The 21036-nt window shown below is 35.1% G+C and overlaps 4 protein-coding genes and 1 long non-coding RNA gene across 7 annotated transcripts; 2 read left to right on the forward strand and 3 right to left on the reverse strand.

Moving 5' to 3' along the window:
* Nucleotides 1-9649: 9649 nt before the first annotated feature.
* On the forward strand, nucleotides 9650-11005 carry LOC106318202. 2 transcript variants are annotated; one of them, XM_013756080.1, is made up of 6 exons: nucleotides 9650-9864; nucleotides 10007-10101; nucleotides 10178-10295; nucleotides 10476-10492; nucleotides 10601-10663; nucleotides 10763-11005. In XM_013756080.1, the coding sequence occupies exons 1-6, from the start codon at nucleotides 9714-9716 to the stop codon at nucleotides 10841-10843; spliced, it is 525 nt and encodes a 174-aa protein (XP_013611534.1). In that variant the 5' UTR covers nucleotides 9650-9713; the 3' UTR covers nucleotides 10844-11005. The 2 variants fall into 2 exon arrangements, with proteins under 2 accessions (XP_013611534.1, XP_013611535.1); XM_013756081.1 differs by lacking the exon at nucleotides 10476-10492 and having other exon boundaries at nucleotides 10599-10663.
* Nucleotides 11006-11235: 230 nt separating this feature from the next.
* On the forward strand, nucleotides 11236-12856 carry LOC106318203. Its single transcript, XR_001265304.1, has 2 exons — nucleotides 11236-12358; nucleotides 12544-12856. It is a non-coding gene; the product is annotated as an uncharacterized LOC106318203 (long non-coding RNA).
* Nucleotides 12857-12971: 115 nt separating this feature from the next.
* Nucleotides 12972-14337, reverse strand: LOC106318205 (plant UBX domain-containing protein 4-like). Its single transcript, XM_013756084.1, has 4 exons — nucleotides 14124-14337; nucleotides 13744-14026; nucleotides 13572-13667; nucleotides 12972-13502 (listed from the first exon to the last, which is right to left on the reverse strand). The coding sequence occupies exons 1-4, from the start codon at nucleotides 14270-14272 to the stop codon at nucleotides 13122-13124; spliced, it is 909 nt and encodes a 302-aa protein (XP_013611538.1). The 5' UTR covers nucleotides 14273-14337; the 3' UTR covers nucleotides 12972-13121.
* Nucleotides 14338-15073: 736 nt separating this feature from the next.
* LOC106318206 lies at nucleotides 15074-16995 on the reverse strand. Its single transcript, XM_013756085.1, has 7 exons — nucleotides 16820-16995; nucleotides 16674-16736; nucleotides 16206-16355; nucleotides 16018-16091; nucleotides 15787-15905; nucleotides 15546-15629; nucleotides 15074-15330 (listed from the first exon to the last, which is right to left on the reverse strand). The coding sequence occupies exons 2-7, from the start codon at nucleotides 16678-16680 to the stop codon at nucleotides 15228-15230; spliced, it is 537 nt and encodes a 178-aa protein (XP_013611539.1). The 5' UTR covers nucleotides 16681-16736; nucleotides 16820-16995; the 3' UTR covers nucleotides 15074-15227.
* A 39-nt stretch (nucleotides 16996-17034) lies between these two features.
* On the reverse strand, nucleotides 17035-20441 carry LOC106318204 (probable 26S protease regulatory subunit 10B). Of its 2 annotated transcripts, none has more exons than XM_013756083.1 (15): nucleotides 20231-20441; nucleotides 19929-20080; nucleotides 19791-19835; nucleotides 19512-19664; nucleotides 19270-19400; nucleotides 19064-19190; nucleotides 18734-18993; nucleotides 18535-18659; nucleotides 18412-18455; nucleotides 18208-18339; nucleotides 18054-18131; nucleotides 17894-17976; nucleotides 17700-17822; nucleotides 17528-17588; nucleotides 17035-17442 (listed from the first exon to the last, which is right to left on the reverse strand). In XM_013756083.1, the coding sequence occupies exons 1-15, from the start codon at nucleotides 20343-20345 to the stop codon at nucleotides 17269-17271; spliced, it is 1803 nt and encodes a 600-aa protein (XP_013611537.1). In that variant the 5' UTR covers nucleotides 20346-20441; the 3' UTR covers nucleotides 17035-17268. The 2 variants fall into 2 exon arrangements, with proteins under 2 accessions (XP_013611537.1, XP_013611536.1); XM_013756082.1 differs by having other exon boundaries at nucleotides 19764-19835.
* Between the last annotated feature and the right edge of the window lie 595 nt (nucleotides 20442-21036).

Raw genomic sequence — 21036 nt, forward strand, 5'->3', positions numbered from 1 at the left:
CGAAGATAACTTATGGTCCAATGACTCCCAAGTCCTCTGCAATTCCAACTTAGTATTTTCATATATAATGATTGTAAGAGAAACGTCTTTGTCGAATCCATGAGGCCATAAACCCACAGACATGTCCAATATAATTTAATTCCTTTTTCCCATATTTCCATAGTCCCTTATTATAATTCCTGAGGCTGCTACAATTTTCCATGGCCCATAATAAAAAACCTGGAAAACTTACAACCAGTGAACCAGTAACACCCGTATTGTTAAAGTATGTCCTCAAACCCCGTACCAACACCACAGTATCCCCATAAAAGGTCTCACTAGAATAAAAAGATAATCTCATTAACGCACATAATCCAACCTTGTTTAAGACCAATATTAAAATTCCACCAGATGTCCACATGAAATTTCTTCGCAGTAGAACCACCACACAACAGATGTAAAAACCAACTAAACCATCTTTATTCCAATCCATAAACTTGAGATAAAAACTTACAGAGATACGACATAATGACGTATTGAATCTGCGCTTCTCGTATCGTAGAAAAATCAAAGCCTCTTCCCGATCAAGGAATTCTCCTCCCCTGAAATCAACTGAAGTTTCAAAACATAATGCCTTGTAGCCGTCTACCTTCACTTTGATTCTCCCATGATCAAGATCCACTTCAAGCCACTCCCCAAAAGCCTCACCGATTCTCTCGAAAATCGGGGCAGCCCAAAATTCTAGAGGAAAACCCAGAACCTTTACCCAAAAAATGATCTCCGAAGGGTAAGGTCGTTCTTTCCTAGATTGCCAGCGAACCAATGATAGCATCCAGTAGTCGAGATGAAACAGCTGCATCCTTAGGACCTCGTCATTATCTTCTTCTTCCTCAAAATCAAACTGGAACTTGCCCAAGCCCAAATCTGTCCCAATCAATTTCCAAATTTTTGGTAGCGTCACCACCAATGCCTTCACATTCTGCTCATCAGGATTCATGCATCGACCAATCAAAGCCTTTGCATAGCCTTGAATGAGCCCCGTGTTGTCAAAGTTTGGCCCCGAAATCTTCAGTCTTTTGGGGTTTCCCTCCACACTCCTCGCAATCCCAATAAGTTTACTCTAAGTCATTGAAACCAAAGAAAAGAAAAAGCCACAAAAACCTTTAACGATAATTGAAATGAGAACTGAGTTGTGCTGTAAATCGAAGACCCTACACCCTAGCTTGATTCCCATTAAAGAAAATCTTCTATGATTGATACGAGAAGTCAGCAACCAAATATTTTGAATCCACTCAACGATTCTAACCAGCCAAATTATCCAATAGACTTGCATATTCACAAACCATACTTTCCATCTCCTAGTAATAAAAGATTGAGGAGTATCCTTTTGACAACCCTTAAGAAACAAAACACCCAGATCTTGCGATTTCGTTTTAATTAGAACGACAATCGTACCACAAAGATCTCGGCTTTGGATGATGTTTGACGATGATTTCCTTAAGCGTAAGGAGCCCGAAGCTTTTACCGATTCTAAGGATCTTGCCCTCCATATATTTCCATTTATCCGGAGATTCCCTCCGAGATCCACACGATCTCTCCTGGTGGAGACCCCAGTTTGTTTCGATCCTCTCCAGGAACCTTCATAATGATGAAGATCTGCCCTCTGATTATCCCGTGTGACCCTTTGATCCCCTGGATCCCATCCTCGAAGATCCATCGTAACCCTAGAAAAATGTCACCGTCGCCATCGCTCTGTAAATTTAGTTTATTAAACTAAATCGTAACATTAACAAATCATATCATATTGTAAAAGTTTTAATTCTCTTAATTCACTAGGTTAAGATCCGTGCATTGCGCAGGATGAACATTATATATATAAATTATTTTATGTATTATATATTTTTACACATTATGAAATAATAAATATATATTGACATCTGCCAAATCATTCAAGAAAATAACATATACGGTTATGTTTTCTTTTGTAAAGAAGATTTTGTTTGATACCATAAATATAAAGTTAATCCTATTTTCATATAAATATGATGAAATTCAAGGGCGAAACTCAAATTTTCCAAATAGGATTCTGCTTTAATAGTATAGATGTCTTTATTTTTATTTAATTGCCTAAATTCATATATTTGTTCCAACTATACAAAAAATACTACTTTATAAATACAGAAAATGACAGATATTACTCATAGAAAATTTTAATATTATACTTTAAAAATTTTAACTTTTAATGATATTTTTAATTTAATTACTTAGATGCATATATTTGTTCTAGTCATTTAAAAACTAAACTAGGAAGATTGTATAAATGAAAGCAATGAGTTTGTTATTCCCAGTTAAATGAAAATACACTACGGGTCTGACTGGTGACCATTCGAAAAACAAGAGGAACGAATAAAAAAAGAATGTACGGGAATAAAATAGCAGGAATGAAAAAGAATGATTGTTTCTTATCAAATTTAACAAGGAATAATTTTGTTCTTTAATTCTCTACAAAAAAAAAATAATGAAAGAGAATGAGAGGGAATTATTATTCCTTGTGAATGGTGATTTTTTTAGGAACGTTAGGGAATGCATTATTCCTCGCTGTTCCCTGGTCACCATTCATACCCTACAATAAACACATCACTTAATTTCTAAAAAAATTCATTAATAGAGTGCAAAATACAATAGACCAAAATGAATTCAACCTAAATGATGTTACAATAGTTTATTAATTCCTTAATTGCTTAGGAAGAAGAATTTGAATAAATTGACTCCGAAATAACAGCTCTCTGAATACAATTATTTTGTATAAAATTTTGGTAAGTTTTTCCGTATTATAATATAAACTATCTAATATAACAAAAAATCAAACTCATTTATATAAAGTAAGATTTCACTAACTCTGATACAAATAAGAACTTATCTCTTTTTGAAATGCAGAAAATTCGTCCGGAATAACGCATAAAAGAAAACGAGGACATCCGCTCGGATCACGTACGAAATGAAAAGGTGTGTCTTTATTATAAGGAGTGTCCAAGTAATAACGTTGTATTGGATATTAATCTAACTATAAATATTTCAGTTCGTCTAATAAATGCTCGATCAACATTCAAACCGAAATTGTTTGACTGTAAGTTTTTATGGTTTATTGTAACATACTTTAATATCTATACTTTTCCAGAAAACTAATTCGGTTTCAAATGAAAACTAATACTTTCCCAGAAAACTTTTCAAATAATGATCATCATTTGGCTGATAAGTGAGAAATGCTATAACGAAGAACTTAATGTTAGTCTTAATATTTTAGCATTGATTCAGTTTTTGTTTTCATTTATTTTTATATAAACATTTTGTTTTCAATTCTAAATTGGTATATATTATAATATATATGTATCTATCAATTTTTAAAACATAATAAGTATACGATATATTTTTCATTGAATAGATTATTTCAAACTTTCACATGTATTTGTATCTTCTTCTATGTATATATTTTCGGATTATTATTTCATTATTAAAATTGTAACTATATATATATATATAGATTAGTAAAATATTGTTTTATTGTCATATTCAAAAATATTGTAATCGCAAATTTAGAAAGTTTTTTAAAAATTAAACTTTTCGCTTCATAAATTTATATTATCGAGAAAATAATTAAACATTTAGTTTTTGTTTAAATTTTAAAATAAACTATATAGTTAATTTGTTTTCTTTGATTTAAGGTAGTAAAGATTAATCATTGTCAGAAAACTAATTCGGTTTGATCCTAACCCACATAGGCGAAAGAGTGCTTAGGGCAGACATAATCACTGGCTCACACATTGGAGACGAAGTTTTAATCCCAAGAGTTCTTCTCTTGCATGATGAAACAAATCTGCCGTTCACTTTACGTCGACGACAATTCCCTATCAGATTGTGTTATGAAATGACAATCAACAAAAGCCATGGGCAAAGCTTAAAAGAGGTTATCCTATATCTACCTAGACCGGTCTTCGCACATGGTCAACTCTATGTGGCCCTCTCACGTGTAACAAGCAAAGCATGATTAAAGATCATCAAAAGCGAAGATTCACACCCACGGAAAGTGAAGAACATAGTCTACAAAGAAATCTTCAACCGCCTTCGTTCCTATGAGAGTACAGAAAATTCAAAACTCAGAATCTCATCGAAGGTTTCTTAAGTCATTATCTATCTAATAATTCACATTAATTTGCTATGCAGTATTCTACCTATCATAAGAATGAATCAGAGTTAAAACTCCTTCCCTGATGATGGAAGTACGTATCCCTATTATATTCTATTACAAAGTTATGTTAACTGATTTATTTCAGAATAAATTTCAGGCTCTCCAAGAAAATCTCATCACATCTACCACCATCTTCGTCAAAAAGTCCACCATCTTATTTATGATTTTCGCTTCTCTGTTTTAAGCTTCTATGTTTTAAGACTTTAACATTTGCTCTTAATAATGATAATGACTTTATTCTCCTTTTAAAAATGATTTACAACACACTTAAATTTTAAAACTGATCAACTGTATTTTGAAAAACCAAAAAAAGTTTGACAAATCAAACAAATAACACCCAAAACATCATCAAATATGCGTTGGAATTAAATAATATAACATACCTCCAAATCATCGTGGATTATCACATAAAATTAATATGTTTGAAAGCATGTTCCGCGCGTAAAAACTTTGAACCACACATAAAAATATACAAATTATAAAAAATTGACAATACAAAATAATTCTCATTCTTATGTGTGCAGAAGATGCAGCCGAAGATCGCAAAAACCAAAGCGACTACCTCGGACCACAACCAATAATCGTTAGGATCATTAGGATGTGGCCCATCACAAACCACAAAAACAAAAATGCTTTCCTAAGAACAACTTTCATTTGTCTCGACATCCAGGTTTGTCTAAGAAATTACTATATTTTATTACTCCAACTACATTTGAAATGATTGCTTTTAACCATTAAACATGAACAACAAATGGAGGGGAGGGTGCCTATCTCTACGTCAGACAAAATGTACCAACGGTTCGAAGAAGAGAAAATTTATCACATTAGATATTTTAACCTTCTTCCCAATAACCAACGGTATAAGCTTACCATTCATCCATACGTAATCAATATCAACGAGACCACAATTATTACACAAATTCAAGAAAACATTCCACCAATTCCTCCGTACATATTCCGTCCCCAACACTACACCCAGTTGATCAGCTTAGCAAGTGCAACCAACTTCCTCCCAGGTAAAAAAAAAAAAACCCTTACTATCTCACATACCAATAAATTCTCTATTTTTGCACTAAAAATTATTCCCACAGATGTTGTTGGCCGAATGTACCTTATCCAAGGAAGTGATTTATATAACCACAACACAAATACAAAGATCATCATTGGATTGCGTCTAGACAGGTTTTAACATTTTATTAAATATGATTTGATTTCACCAATATAATATATAATACCATAATTTTTTGTAGATCCAAAGTTGTACGTCTAACTATATGGGACAACGAGGCGGCTAATTTCAGGGAGTTAAATCGTATATCTACCAGAAAAAACCAAATCGTAATCGTCACAAGTATCATTCCACGGTTATATGAAGGTAATAAACTAAACATAAATTTTATGTCCAACTAAATGCTTACGAATATTTCACTTTACAGGGAAATTATCACTCACAACCACACCAGGATCGCGCTTTTACTTTGACAACGACATTGATATCATACAACGCTTCCAAAAGAGGAATAAACTGTCATCCTAAGTCTGATGGCATAACTCCACATGGAATCGAACAACAACACACCAAACCACAAAATCAACTGCTTTAAAATTTGTGTTACCGATTCCTACGTTAATTAAAAAGGCACACTCAGATACTTTTTTCTCATACGGAAATTGATTGCTCAACACAATATATTATTCAAACTTCCTATTGTTTAGAAAGAGAAACTGATCACCGCATCACATTAGAACAAAAGCTCTATGGTTAATTCTACAACAACAAAGATAAACTAACACTTTCTTAAACTAAAAACTACCAAAAATATATAAATTTCCCTTTAGTTAAACATGTTATCCGCGCGAAGCGCGGACAGCGGCTCTAGTATATATAAAATCTGGATACTAGTTCTATCCGAATAAGGAACAAAACAATAATATTTTATTTTTTGGGAATTGGACTGTATAGCCACACAAAAAATATCATAATTAACTATCTAACCCAAAAAAAAAAGTTCCTCCATTATTTATGAAATATATACTATATTACCCTTCTTAGTTACCGGTTAATGAAAAAAAAATACACTTCTCTTCTTCTTCTTTGATTATGAACTACCACCACTCTTCTTTCATCCCCACCGCCTTACCCTCCGTCACCGTTATGATACGCTATCACCAACTTCACACTGTGCTTTATATTTATTGTGTCTTTAATCACCACCTCTTTTTCTATCATCATTATTTCTTTTAATTATTAACCAGATCTGTAAATTTCGATTTTATAGTTTTGCCATTAGATCCTTCAAAACAACTACAATCTTCTTGATACCAGTCTTCTTCTTCATAAGCTTTTAACCTTCCAACAATGTCCTCAAAACTCGTCGTGTTAAGGTCAAGAAGTTGTTCAATGGAAGCAACGATCTGAATGTATTTCTTTCTTGGTAAGCTCTTTAGGAATTTTTTAACAATCTTTGATTCTTCTATCACCTCTCCCAACGCTGTAGATTTTGAAGAAATCTCAGATAACTTGCCTACGAAGGTATCGATCGTATTTCCATCTTTCATCATAAGTCTATCAAACTCTGCCATTAAAGTTTGTAGTCTCGCTTCTCTGACCCTCTCAGCTCCGAGATTGCGCGCTTTTATTGCGTCCCATACACCTTTAGCTGTGTCCAAGTCGCCAACTTGAAGGATTAGTGCCTCTGGTATAGATTGGAACAAGAACGCTATTGCCATGTTGTTTTTCTTCTCATCTTTGATTCCAGGTTCAATTGCCTCCCAAACCTCGCTGACTTTCAGTGCTATCTTCATCCTCATACACCAGACAGTATAGTTTGATGTAGTTAGCATTGGGAATTTGATGGAGGTTCGGCCAGACTCCTTGCTTGCCGCAGTTTCTTCCTTTACTTCCGCCATTTGTTTGTTTCAAGCTTTGAATTGATTCTTGAGGCTCTGATACCAAATATAGAATCACAAAGCAATATAGAAACTCAAAGCAATAATAAGAAGTTCTTCTCTTATTCAATCAAGCAACAATTCAATCAAGCTCTCTAAGAATCACTCAACGCACACACCCATCATTATCATTGTTATCAATATATATAGAGAGCTCTATTTCCTAATCCTATTAGATAACATATCTAGAAAACTTCCTAAATACATTATACTTTCCAATTCCTCAACATGATAGGATTAGGTCAATAGTTTGTTTCTTAAGTTTCCTTTTTCTTCAAACTTAACTCAACAGCTATAAATAAGAATACTTTTACTTGTTCAACAACTTTTGAGATGCACGTTTATAATATTTTTACTTGCTTCTGGTTTAGGTGAATTTGATTTGTAAAACGTAATTTCTACAAATACGAAATTTTCACATCTATCTAGTTTAACACTATTTTATAACCTTGAACTATTCGTGGAACGTGTTATGATCGATATAAATGAGTGCGTAAACTTAAATTAAAGGGCTTATTTGCAAACTAGCCATATTTTCAATACAAATTAGGTAAATGTCATTGATTTTGACATAATGTAGTTTCTAACATTTATGCCACAAAGTATCCGATTTTATCCTTTATCTTTACAGGTATCAAGTAAGTGTGTGAGGAAATAATGTGTCCAGTATAATATAAAGTCAAAAATACTTGAAAACTATTCCAAATGAAAGAAAGAAGAGTCATCCACGTATACATTTATTGACCACATGCATAAGCACCAAGTGTTCTATTCCATATCATTGTTGTAGTATCGGATTATAACCTCACCTACAACCTCTAAATACTAAACATAACTCAACCTCAATCCTTAGATACTAAATCTTCTCTCAGTCTCATCCCAATCCCTAAATACTAAACCTTAAACCCTAATCAGTAAACCCTAAACCCAAATATAAACCATAAACCTAAGTATATGGAACAAAATAAATAACATAGTACATATTGATAAAATTATGAAAAGTTTATGATTGCATGAAAGAAGTTAATACTGGCCCCAACCATACTCCCTCACTTTCTAAATACTAAACTCAAATCACTAAACCGTAACTCAAATATAAACCCTAAACCTATATATCAAAATCTAAAAAGTACATAATATTATGTAATATTAAATTTTATTATGAAATATTAAACTATACAGTTTAGATCATAGTACAATTTTTATAGGTTCAAAAACATGTAACGATAGAGAACTTAAGAAAGTTACAAACTATATTTTTAAATAAAATAGAGCACTTTTAGTAATCGTCAAATGGAATGGAACATGACAAAATTGTATAGTAACAAAATATATCACATTACATAATATGTCCATGTAGAATAGAACAAGAATCTGTAAATGGAATAGTAACGCCACTTCATTCCACTTCATTCATATGCAACTTCCATGTTGCAGTATTGTTATTGAGATCTCAGATATGGTGCACGCTTGTCATTCATATTTTAATTTGTCACCATCAGCTGAATCACCTACGTTATTAGGGAGAATTAGTTCTAAACCCAGTTTTCAAATATTTAATTTTCTATACTGTTTGTCCGTCAACTAATTATTATTTCCATATTATAGTATTCTAATACCAATGTATTATCAATGCCACAAAACTATAAATCAAGCAAAGCACCAGAACTTACAGAATTTGAGAAGGATCTTCGTTGAATCGGTGATGTGGAGGCGAATCGACCCGGGTGAAGCTCATCGCCGCCTCGGTTGTAACTGCGGCGGCGCTTTGGCGGTTTCGGAAGCAGAGAAGGTTAGGACTTTTAGAGAAGTTTCTCGATCATAAAATACTCTAGAATTCAGGCGGTGGTGATAATATTGATCTACTCCATGAGTGAGAACATGCCAATCATAGAAAGTTTCCAAGAAAAATTACAAAAAGGAAGATGTGAATATCGAGCTGCCATGAATTACTTTTGACAGGTAATAGTTATTAACTTTTATTTTCTGTCTGTAAATTTCACCGATTGCTGAAAGGGAAAAATATAATTATTATAGAAAAGACACAGTGTGTATAGTATTAGGAAAATTGAACATGTAGCTGATTAGTGATTTTTAGCGTTATACAGCCTAATTTCCCTAAATTAAAATAAAATAAAATTACAACCTTAAACCCCACATATTAATTTTAAAAATAATTAATGGTTGAAAAACCAATCCATTGATCCAACTTGGTCATAAAAAAGTTTAGGCATGTATAAATAAAATCTGAAGTCTCAGAATATATTTTGATATGGACTTAACTATAGTCATCGTGCATATAAAAATGCTTTTTAAATATATTTTTTCTTTTGATTTTATGACAGATTTTTATTAGAAATAAAAGATGTGTTGTCGTTATACTTTTAAAACATAAGATATTTTCTTTTAAAAAATACAGAAGACATTTATTTATCCATATCTCCGATATTTTGATGTGTGAACCTAATTCATTTCTTATATACGACCAACAAGGAAAAAAAAACGCATCTCCTTCGACTTTTCTTCATCGAAACATCTAATGGAGTCATCTTCTTCCCTCCTTCATCACTCTTACCTCACTTACTTTAATCCTCGAAAACTTGGAAAACCTTCCTTTTCTTATCCATTAATGCCGAAGTTGCGAACTCGCAAACCAACTCGCATTTGTTCTAGCAAGATGTACGTTCCCGGTATGTCATATAATTTGTAAGAAAATGTGTTTTTTATCCATATATTGTATTATTCTCTATATAGATTACTGTGTACTTTGTTGCCCAAAACAAAAGATTACTGTGTACTTTTTATTGAAGTGTTGTTTTGTAATTGAGTTAGGCTTTGGAGAAGCTTCACCGGAGGCTAAGGCAGCGAAGCATCTTCATGACTTTTTTACTTACGTTGCAGTGAGGATAGTGTCTGCTCAGCTTGAGGTCAATTTAATTCAAAATTCGCATTTAACTTACAGTGTTTAAGAAAATTGTTTTGTGATTAATTAATTAATGACAGAGTTATAACCCTGAGGCGTATTTAGAGTTAAGAGAGTTCTTAGAAACAAACTCAGTAAGTGACGGCGATAAGTTCTGCGCTGCTCTCATGCGTCGCTCTTCGCGTCACATGAACTTAGGTACCAAATAAAACCACCTGTTATACATTAGTAAATAAATTGATTACAATATTTTTTGTTAAATAATTAGTCATTTTATATATCCATATGCTTAGTATATACTTATATATTCATACATTTATATCTGGCTTTATATAATAAACTAATCAAATTCTGTTGTCGTCTCATGATCAATGCAAGCCCTTCGAATTTTAGAGGTAAGCTAAGCTTTTCTTTTCTCCTTTAATACATTTTCAAAACTACACTTCATATATCTCTAGGTTTTGTATTTACGGTTTTGAACCTTTTTGTAACCGTTAACGTAGGTACGGTCTGCTTATTGTAAAAACGATTTCGAATGGGACAATTTACAGCGCCTCGCGTTCAAGGTTATCACTCCTCACCATAATCTCTCTCTATATATACAAGTGACTGAATATGAAGTATGTAAATGTAACATAAGCATCTTGTGTTTGTGAAAAATGCAGAATGTGGATAGATCCAACACAAAACTCATGCGTGAATACGTCTTAGAGACTAGCCATGTCGAAACTGATACGGATAAGTGAAAGCTCTCAAGTCTCCAGAGGATACACACATGAAACCAATTTGTACATACACATACATATATACCATTGCGCTTGTGTTAATCATAGTCCATAGAGTTTTAATCATTAAACCTTTTCTTGAAAATAACAAAACTAATCAAGAATCAGGATCGATTACATGGATACTAGGAGAGGCATGGATTTGTCCTGAACCAAAATAAGATTAGGCATAGTATTCAATGTTCTCTAACCTGTAGACATACTTAACCACAATGCCTCCACTTAAATGAATACTTTTCTTTGATCGATCAGCCATCCAATTTATTCTTTCAACCATCTAATGTCAATCAATCTCAATCACAAAATGTTTGTCTAAACCATATTGCTACTAGACTTACCGCTACGTTTTGCAAGTGGAAGTTTGCAACAGAGTCTAAAGTTTTTCCTCTCTTCTCCTCCTGCAAGAGGTACCTATGTAAAAAATCAAGACAAAAAACAGTAGAGGTTATGATTATATGATTCATGTTAACCATTAGATATACAAGAATGAACATACCTAGCACAAAACCACATAAGAATAGGTTCTTAAACTGGAAATATACAAGGTGAAGTAGCCCAATAGCAGTTCTTTTGTGATAGAAGGTTTAATAGAACTTCCATTGCGTTGCTACCGGAAGAAGAATCACTGCATAAACAAGAATCGTTGAGTTAATGCCTTGAACAAGATTTGATAATAGCATAAATGAAGTGCATTGATTAAAAAAGCTTCTTATTCTGACGGACTCATAAGGGTTTGTTCCTCTTCTGGTAGTAATACATTCTCGCTGAATGAAGTTGAATTGCTCTGTGTACCACCGCCCTCATCTTCACCAAATCTTGATGTGAGATGAGAAGTTTGAGAGGAACCATTGCATGAATTCAGGGATGGGGCTAAGTGTTGCAAATGTCTGCATCGACGACCTATTCCTAATATCTTCTTTTGAGATCCAAAAGGTCGCTGATAGGATGTTACCGCCTTATGAATAATAACGCATTGTTAGATTAAAAAATGTTGTTTAAAATATTAGTGTATGGAACTGCATACCTCATAAGCGACCTTAGTGTATGGAACTGCTTCTCAAGCAATGAAGCAGAATCATCCCAAGTAATGTGATAAAGCTCTAAAGTAGCAGGACTAAGCCACATCCCTAGCTTCTCCATAGTATTAATAAAAGTTTCACCACATTTCCAAATTTATTGATAGTAGCTATTTTTTTGTTTGTAAATTTCCCCTATTATTTTTAGTAGCAATATTTGGTGATAAAATATAGTACTAATTACACCTTGTATATTTCCTTGAGTAATAAAAAAAAAAAAGCTAAAGAAAAACGATTGTTCCAGATTTTATGGTTGATTATAGCCATCATCTAGTTGGACTATAAAAAGCGATGAAGAGTAACTTCATTTCATCAATCATTAAAAAATCATTTACGTGAAGAATGAAGACCATTTCCCTTAAATTATTGTTATTGGCTTGTCTTGTTGTCGTCATTTTCCGTAAGTAAGCATGCATATAATTTTCAAACAAACCAAAAATGTATTTTTTTTTTACCAATATACATATATCCAGATTAGAGAAAAAAAAAAGATTTTTTTGAAATCAGTTTTAAATTGTTTATTTTAAAACTTTTCTTAGTATATTTGTTTTTAATATCACTTTATTATATTTTGGTGTGTTCAAGGTCAGAATCTTGCAGTGGGGAATTTTTGTAAGAACAACAATGACTGCAAAAAGTTATGTGGAGGCTATTGCAACAATATTCGTGAAAGTTGTGTGTGTCATAATTTAAACAATATAAATGCAATAAACCTTGGTTCTTCTAACGATCCTTGTATCCCAGAACATCCCGGTTGTCGTGGAGGTCCTCCACCAAAACAGTTGAAAGTGTAATGATAAAACTATTGTATTTTGATCCCCAAAAAAACTATTGTATATGTCTGACATAGTATATGTCTGACATAAGTTATTTGCTGAATAAAACATAATTTCATTTATCAATTTTGTTGTTCACATTCATGTCTTGGATTTTTTAAACAATAAACTTGATTAACATACTAGCCAAATATATACTTTACCAAAAGAATAATTTGTGAATAACTCCAACCCGCATAATGAGAAAAATATTTTCGATAAAATAATTAAATCTATACCACAAGTCTTGTTCTTCCGATATGAGAGACCCCGTTTAAGTGCCAACATTTTCTGGTTACAGTAACAGTTACGGAAACTCTGATCCAAAGACAAAAAAGAAGAAACATTCTAGAATTTCTGAAGAACAACAGAGTTGGCTAGACCAGCTTGTTCGATGGTCTGAGTGAGATCCGTCAAAGGCGCAGGTGGGAATCCCATTGTCTGAAGCTGGTAGTTAACCGGGGCTCCAGGCCGAGAGGAGTCAATGAAAGCCCGAATGTCACTAACCGTGTGATGGTGATTGAACTTAGCCACAAGCCGGGTCCCATCCGCTAGTCTAATCTGAATCGATGCGGTAGGAAGGGTTTCATCTATTACAAGAGTTGGAGACGGTGGTGCTGCTAAACCGGTTTGTACCGGAACGGCTGCGGAATCTGGAGCCAGCGATGGGGTACCACCACTAAGAGTCCTTCCAACGCCCTGAAAGGAAACCTTAGGCTTCTCTCTTTCCTACAATGAGATGAGACAAGATAAAGAGAAAGAGATACAAATATGGATTTATAGAGAGAGGACACTCACAGGACAATTCTCTTCCCTTCGCATCAGATTAACATGTACAGGAGCTCTTCTATCTTCAGGCTCAAGCTCTTTCGGACACTCAGACTTTCGAATACTCTACCCAAAAAAAAAGATAACTCAAACAGAGATGGACAACAACAGTTATGACATGACATTTTTGGTTCCGTAGTACCTCGAGAAAAGAAGCATTCTCTGGATCATCCAACTTCCTCAACGGACCATCATCTATAGTGAATCCATTAGACCAGAAGATAATGTTGTGAGCCACAGGGTCAGGCTGTTGAGGAGGAGGAGTCGAAACGCTTTCACCTGAAAGCAACCTCCCAGTTCCAGTGAAGCTTCTGGAACTCGAAGAAGGAGTCTCGAGAGGTCCTTCAACAGCTCCTAGCTGCCTAGCTTGATTGAATATCTCATCAACATCATCCTTCTTCGATGGATCTTGAACCATCATACCACTATAAAACGATTCAGATCCAAACGTGTCTAAGTACGATCCTAACACTTAAAGAGGATTAGAATATCAAAGAAGTGAGATGGTTATTGAGGACTGACCTTTTCTCGCCGCCGGTGTAGTACTCCTGAGGACCGTCCGAATCACTGTCTGAGTCCGGATTTGATCTCCGATTGAGATCGGAGAGAGTGCGGATTCCACCGGTTCGACTGCTCGACGGCTTCGCTGGTTTCTTGTCCTTCGATGACATTGTTTCCTCCCCGATGCGCAAACAGTAAAACGATAGACACAGAGATGAGGCACTGTCATGTGTGTTAACTAAAAGTTGACCTGGAGGTTGGTTTACTTCGGTTTATTCGGGTCGGATCGTTCGGTTAACTGAAAAACTGTTGAATTGATCCGAAACATAGTACGGTTCGATTCGGTTTGGTTTTGTTCAATTCGAATTGGTTCGGTTACAAATATTGTGATTAACCGGTATAGTCTCAGTTTAAAAAAAATCGAATTAGCTGATGGATGAACCAAAATCCGAACATTTTGATTTAATTTGGCATGTTCGGTATAGAATTTTTTGGTTGGTACGAAACTGGCTCTATCAAACCTGGAAGGAACCGAATCTTAGCCTACCGACATTTTAGATAAGAGAGAGAGATCACATGCATGCTTCATGGAAGACAGTGATGGATGGTAATAAAATCTCAGAATGAGCCTAATTCAAAATTAGATTATAACTAAGAAAAAAAAGGAACCTTGTGTAAACCCAATTTCTGTGTGGTCGATCACCATCGATTTTAGATGTCTAGACAAGCTTTTTTAAGCTAAATGTTTACCTGGGAGGAAGTTATTCATGAAGCCCGGTTCAAATGTGTAACTTACAGAAAGAGTTTGATGTTCTGCTCATATGTCTTGGCCAATGTGCACTCAATGTCACAAGCTTGTCAAGATAACATTGTCTTCCACTATCAAGGATCAACATTATGCTCCCAAGTTTGTCTTGCGACTTGTGAGCATCATATTTGGTTTATTTTAGAAGCATCTCAAGCGTATCTAATATCACAATCCAAACGAGTGCTTTTAAGTAAATATATTCTACTTTCCATATGAAAACATGGTTACATTGGGAAGCATCTGCACCATAAATGCATTATTATTTTTTAGATTGTATGATTCATTCTCTGGAGCATGCTAGTAAAATGACAAAAGCTTCACCAAAGAAACCATCTCTTCGGAGTAGAAGGTTTCGCCGGCTGATCATGTCCCTCCTTTTTCCTATTTTCCATTCCTCGCTTCAGTGACTCCAGTCTTTTCCTGTGACATCCATGAAAGGAAAATATAACCTTTGCTTTAAGCTAAGAATCAGACCCAAATTAAACACATTTTACCATATAAAGGGGTATAAAATAGTCAATAGCTCAGTTACGGAGGCATATATAAGCTCAACTAGTCTCATGCAGCATATTTATTCCATGATAATATGTGTTATAAGCATTGCTACTCTATGAGATAAGGTATCTTTACAGTACTTGGTATCTGTCATACGACCGTGCAAACTCCACCTCTGACGAAATCCTTCGATTCCTTCAGCTCCACTAGCTAGAATCAAATGCCTGATCATATAAACATTTGGAACATAAGCAGAGTTTGTGAGTACTTACATGATTACAAGGTAGATCCAGAGAGAAACTCTTATCATAAAGATTATCCAAAAAGAAGGTTTAAATCTGAAATTCTCTGTGTCACTACACAATATTTAAGAAAGAGTACCTCTCTAGTGATGTGGCTTCAGATTCAAGCTGAGTAACCCTTTCCTTAGCAAGATCAATAGGCATTGACGATCCTAACTTGTATTCGCTCTCTTGAAGCCTTACTCTCAATACCTTGTCCTAAAACAAGAAGATAATAATATAAAGAAAACCTCAAAGAAATGGATATGAAATACGAAAAAGTAAGCTATACAACCCGAGAAGATAGATAATGTGGAGAAAGACAACACACCCTGTTTTCAGCACATTGTCGATACAAGGCAAGCTCATCTTGGCAAAATGGTTCAATATCATTGATTTGCAAGCCTGAAACCCAAGAATAAAAATAATCAAACTCCACTCACTGATGGATGGAATGTTATGTATTACAAACCAAAACGAGGATACACAGAGTTTGTAACGGGTAAACAGGAGACTTACATAGGAATAGATTCCTCAAAATGCCATCGCAGAGTTCAACACCTTCGAGGACATGTGAAGCAATTTCAGGAGGGATGACAGGAGATGGAGGACCCATCATTAGGTCGTCACCGACCAGTATGGTCTCCTCCATCATTGGCTGTGAATCAACTGAAAAATTGTAATCACCAATGTTACAACTTCCCATATACATATATAAAAAATGGACTTAGGATCCAAAAAACTCTCGTCATAAAGAGACCTCAAATTCAAGTTTCCAGAATAAGAATGCACAAATGGTGATTGGGGTCTGAACAAGCTATACTAAGAAGTTTAAGAACAAAAATTACAACTTAAAGCTGGCAACGAACACAATGTCATAGAGTTTTTACCCGCAAACACCATAAGGTTTGTAACATAAAGAAATGGCCTTTCTTGAAGCTAAAACAAATTCACATTTTTTCTATTTCGCAAGAATCAGTCACTTACCATCCATGGCTGCGGCGTATCAAAACAACTCAAGCACTGAAGAACAGACCAAACCTCTGAACCCTGAACAAAAAACAAAAAGAAAAGATCATACACTCACTTAGGCATTTCGTCGAACAGTTTCAAGGCAACAGAAGTTCTCATACCCGTACGAAAATTAATGATGGAAAAATCAAAAGGCGTCTGATCTCAGAGAAATTGTTCTTGCAAAACTGAGAAACAAGATCCAGACGCGACAGCAATCGTCCCTAACAGCAAGGTTTACCTTCGAAGTGCTGATACACTCCGACTCTTGTTTGGTAAATGCAGAGAGTCTGAGAGACTCTTTTTCCTTTGAGGAATGTTTCGGGGTCAAGAGACGTATAACGATGTCGTTTAAACTTAAACTAGTCCTTGAAACGGTGTCGTTTGAAATTAAATCAAGGCAGTTTTTTATTCTTGTGATACAATAGCTCTTGCTTCAATTTCACATGAGCTTCTGTAACAATCTGCTCAAGATTTGACCTAGACAAGAAGTAAAATGCAATGAACCGAAGTAAAACTGCCTTGTATATATGTTACTGTTCCTAAGTTATGTTATTCCAAATGTATATAGTCACTCAAAATCTAGCAAAGGCTTCTTGGAACGAGCAGCCAAATTCTCCTCCCTCTGTTCAGCGACACTGCGAAGAGCTTTGCGGCGAGCTTCAGCGCTTTCCAAGTACTCTTGTATTGGAGGGAGAGTCACTTGTTGTTGTTCTACCCCATCTGCTTTTGCTCGACGAATCAACTAATATTCAACAGCACATAAAAGGTTAATGTCCCTTAATGATCTGCACCTGTGTAACAATATTTAACCAAATTTAACACATCACCTTTGAAGCCCATGTTCGTTCTGCTCCTTGACATACATCTCGAATATCCCTGCCTGACATTCTGCATACCCAGTCAACACCACATTAAAAAGAAAAAGTCCGTGTGGACGACACAGGATTCATTGCAAACTTTATAATGATTATGTTAAAAGAAAAAAGTGAGAAACTATACGCTTCTGTGGCATGAGCAAGCTGGACTAGTTCAGGCTTTGAGAGTTGTTTTGCGTATTGGGCGATGATTTCTTGACGGGTTTGTAAGTCCGGTAAGCCAAACATGATCATGGAATCGAACCGGCTAAAGATATACACATAGGACACTGGTCAGGACACGAGTTAAAACATGTTTAAGAGGGTTTATTGCTTTACCTGATTAAAGCGGGATCAAGATCTTGTTTTCTATTGGTTGCAGCAATCACAACCCCTTTTTTGTCCTGTTCAAATCCATCAATCTGCAAAGAAACAAAAGACGAAATAATAGCTAGTCTGTAGTTGATATGTGTTATTGACAAACTTTATGCGTATTTACCTGCCTTAGTAGTACCGACAAAACTCTACGTGTTGCTTCATGCATATCACTATCACGAGATATAGCAAAGGCATCGATCTGAAACGTTACTTAGACAAGTCAATTTTGTTTTTAATTCATAGTCAAATCTTGAAAGGAGCAATATTGACTTCACCTCATCAAGAAATATAATTGCACCATCAGAGAGCTCATTTGCTTGTGAAAACACAGCACCAAGAAGCCGCTCGCTTTCACCATAGTACTTAGACATTACAGCTTCCAGCGGCACATATAGCAACGGTATGCCCTGATAAATGGTTAGAGCTCAATATTCAAATCCTCAAAAGGTTAAAAAAGGAGCAGGTTCTAGGATGCTCACTGCTTGATTAGCGATAACACGCGCACAAGATGTCTTCCCAGTTCCTAAGTTTTAGAGTTTAATGAATAATCAGATTCAAAACTTGTTTCTACAAAAAAAAATGCAATTTCTTCTGTGGCTAACCTGGTGGACCCTCAAACAGCACAGCTCGGGGTCGGTTTGATTCAAATTTAGACCGTGTACCACGAACTATATCATCATATACTTCAGGACTATGAAGAGCCATCAGTATTGTGTCTTCTATTTCTCTGCACCATGATAAGAAGCTAATATTAGCAGCTTTGTGGGATAGAAAAGAGAAAAGATGTAAACCAAAGCTTACCGTTTTTGCTGTTCATATCCAGCGATATTGTCCCATGATATCTCGTGGACAGAATCATCATCTCCAAGAGGTTTGTTAACTCCATAGATTCTCACTCCCATCGATTCCAATTGAGAAATAGTTTTGTCCTTAGATGCTTCACGTGCGCTTCCTCTACCTCCTTTGTTTTGTCCAGGTTTTGTTCCAGCTACTTGCAGAGCTGAAACAAAAGCCTCGAGTTCTTCAGTAGTCAAGCTTCCCTTCTTTATGAACTCAACTTCCTGAAAACATGTTGTAGCATCATTAAGATTTGAGAGTTGGTTCTTTATTCGAACGAGAAATGAAGCTTACCACTTTATCAGAGGTAAGTAAGGAGCCAAAGATAAGAATGCACAGGTCTTCATCTGAATCATCCTCACTTGCTCCTGCTTCCTTCTTCTTTTCCACACTTCGAAGTGCTATTTGCCAAGCAACTGGGCTGAAATAACAAGAAACGAGTAGCGTTTAGCTTAAGAAACTGCTTCTTGGACAAAAATTTTGTAGAACAAGACACTTACTTGTCCCAAGAACGCAACATCATGTCTGAACCACCAGTGCGATCTGAGACTTTCACACCTAGTTGTGATCCAATGTTTGCTATTAACTGTGCAACTTCGCATGTGGAAGGAACTTGAAACTTCAACGTAATCTACAACACAAAACACGCTTAATCAAAATCCTGCCTTAAAATTCCAGATCACAATCATTACTAAAATTATCAAAAACAAGAGAGAAAGTTTCAAAAGATCATTGCAGAAACCTTTTGACCCCTGACAAAGACATTGAACCGTGGGCAAGAACTATATTGACTTCCTTTGCTTTGTATTAGTTCTTGGATCCGAGCTCGTTCTTTCTTGGCAATGTCTGCATAGTTTGGTGGAGGATCTGCTGGGACAGATGACTTGTTACTAATCTGCAACAAAATCAAAATTATAAACTACAATCAGTAGTAGCTATGCTACATAGACGGACTAAATCAAATCATCTACAGTTTCCAGGTGTGTTACAAAACCTCATCTTTCTTGGAAATGTCGTCTACATGGTTTGGGGGAGGATCTATGGGGGAAGATGACTTGTAATTAGCCTGCAAGTGGTCAAGTTATAAACCATATAATCAGAAAGAAGTAACTGTGTTATACATAGAAGGAGTAATTAATCAATGTGACGGTTACAGAACCTCATCAGAATCAGCATAAGCTACTCCAATCGCTCCAAGGCTAAAGAGAGCACCAAAAACTGCAGGCGCCATAGAAAAGCATGGAGAATCGTTTAAGGTGCTGCAAGATCTCAGGACATCACTTGCTTTTGAATTACTACGCTCAACGGTTCCTGCACAAATCAAATTCCTCAACAGTTCCCTTTTTTTTAAAAAAACCAATTAGAAGAATTCATTCGAAAACCATGATCAATCAGAAGATCATATCACAAAGAGATTCGCAGATTCTTGAATCAGACAGTAGAAGAAATGGAGAATCGTACCGTGATGGAAACGTCGACGAAGCTCGCGTCGTCCACGTGGCTGCGACGGAGGATGGTGGGAGAGAGATCCGCGCCATACGCGAGCTGCTCGAAACAATCGGTGAAGAACCGCCATTCGATTTGCCTTTACACAATTTATCGAGGCTGTTAAAGGGTTTATGAGGTTTTCTAAAGAAGGATTTGATTTACAGACAAAAAGTTTTAAGGCGATTACAGAGAAACCTTCCGGAGATAACCAACCGGTCCTTTTCAACATACCGGTTAAAAATGTGGGTCTGTATGGTATGCGCGGGTCTAAATTATCTCACTATTAATTAAATAATTTCTTATAATTATTTAAAATTTTGTTTATTATTACATGCAGTTATTATTATTAGAATAAACTACACTATGCAAAAAAACTTAAGTATAAATGATATACAATTAGGGGTGTGAAAATGAGTTATACCTCATGAGCTGGCTCAGTTCGATTTTTCATGAGCATGATCTTTGTTTTTTACACTCATTTAATAAATGAGCTTAATGATCGAGTTTAAATTAGATCACGAGTTATATGAAAGATTTTTAATGATCATAAGCTAAATCATGACCTTGGTCGCTTTTATACTTAATGTATATATATATACATACATATATATAGATGACTTCTATTTTTCTTATGTAAGAAAATATAGTTCTTATATTAATTGTATTTATCTTCTAAAATTAAAATGTAAAACCAAAAAGTTATAATTATTTTCAAAAATGTTAAAGAATATTGATATCAATCCTCGTATCATATATCTTTAAAATTAAAAACTAAAACA

This window comes from Brassica oleracea, chromosome C9 (genome assembly GCF_000695525.1).
Source record: "Brassica oleracea var. oleracea cultivar TO1000 chromosome C9, BOL, whole genome shotgun sequence".
In the NCBI taxonomy this organism is placed as follows: Eukaryota; Viridiplantae; Streptophyta; class Magnoliopsida; order Brassicales; family Brassicaceae; genus Brassica; species Brassica oleracea.

What these genes read in the sequence shown, in the direction of transcription:
- LOC106318202 (XM_013756080.1), top strand. Translation starts at nt 9,714, where the DNA reads ATGGAGTCATCTTCTTCCCTCCTTCATCACTCTTACCTCACTTACTTT. An exon ending in TAGTGTCTGCTCAGCTTGAG is followed by an intron (nt 10,102 to 10,177) that starts GTCAATTTAATT and finishes AATTAATGACAG; the next exon opens with AGTTATAACCCTGAGGCGTA. An exon ending in TACAGCGCCTCGCGTTCAAG is followed by an intron (nt 10,664 to 10,762) that starts GTTATCACTCCT and finishes TGAAAAATGCAG; the next exon opens with AATGTGGATAGATCCAACAC.
- LOC106318205 (XM_013756084.1), bottom strand. Translation starts at nt 14,272, where the DNA reads ATGTCATCGAAGGACAAGAAACCAGCGAAGCCGTCGAGCAGTCGAACC. An exon ending in TACACCGGCGGCGAGAAAAG is followed by an intron (nt 14,027 to 14,123) that starts GTCAGTCCTCAA and finishes ATCGTTTTATAG; the next exon opens with TGGTATGATGGTTCAAGATC. An exon ending in AGAATGCTTCTTTTCTCGAG is followed by an intron (nt 13,668 to 13,743) that starts GTACTACGGAAC and finishes TTTTTTGGGTAG; the next exon opens with AGTATTCGAAAGTCTGAGTG.
- LOC106318206 (XM_013756085.1), bottom strand. An exon ending in TTTGAGGAATCTATTCCTAT is followed by an intron (nt 16,092 to 16,205) that starts GTAAGTCTCCTG and finishes CTTGGGTTTCAG; the next exon opens with GCTTGCAAATCAATGATATT. An exon ending in GGTCGTATGACAGATACCAA is followed by an intron (nt 15,331 to 15,545) that starts GTACTGTAAAGA and finishes TGGATGTCACAG; the next exon opens with GAAAAGACTGGAGTCACTGA.
- LOC106318204 (XM_013756082.1), bottom strand. Translation starts at nt 20,345, where the DNA reads ATGGCGGTTCTTCACCGATTGTTTCGAGCAGCTCGCGTATGGCGCGGA. An exon ending in ACATTTCCAAGAAAGATGAG is followed by an intron (nt 19,665 to 19,763) that starts GTTTTGTAACAC and finishes ATTTTGTTGCAG; the next exon opens with ATTAGTAACAAGTCATCTGT. An exon ending in GCTGTTTGAGGGTCCACCAG is followed by an intron (nt 18,456 to 18,534) that starts GTTAGCCACAGA and finishes TCTAAAACTTAG; the next exon opens with GAACTGGGAAGACATCTTGT.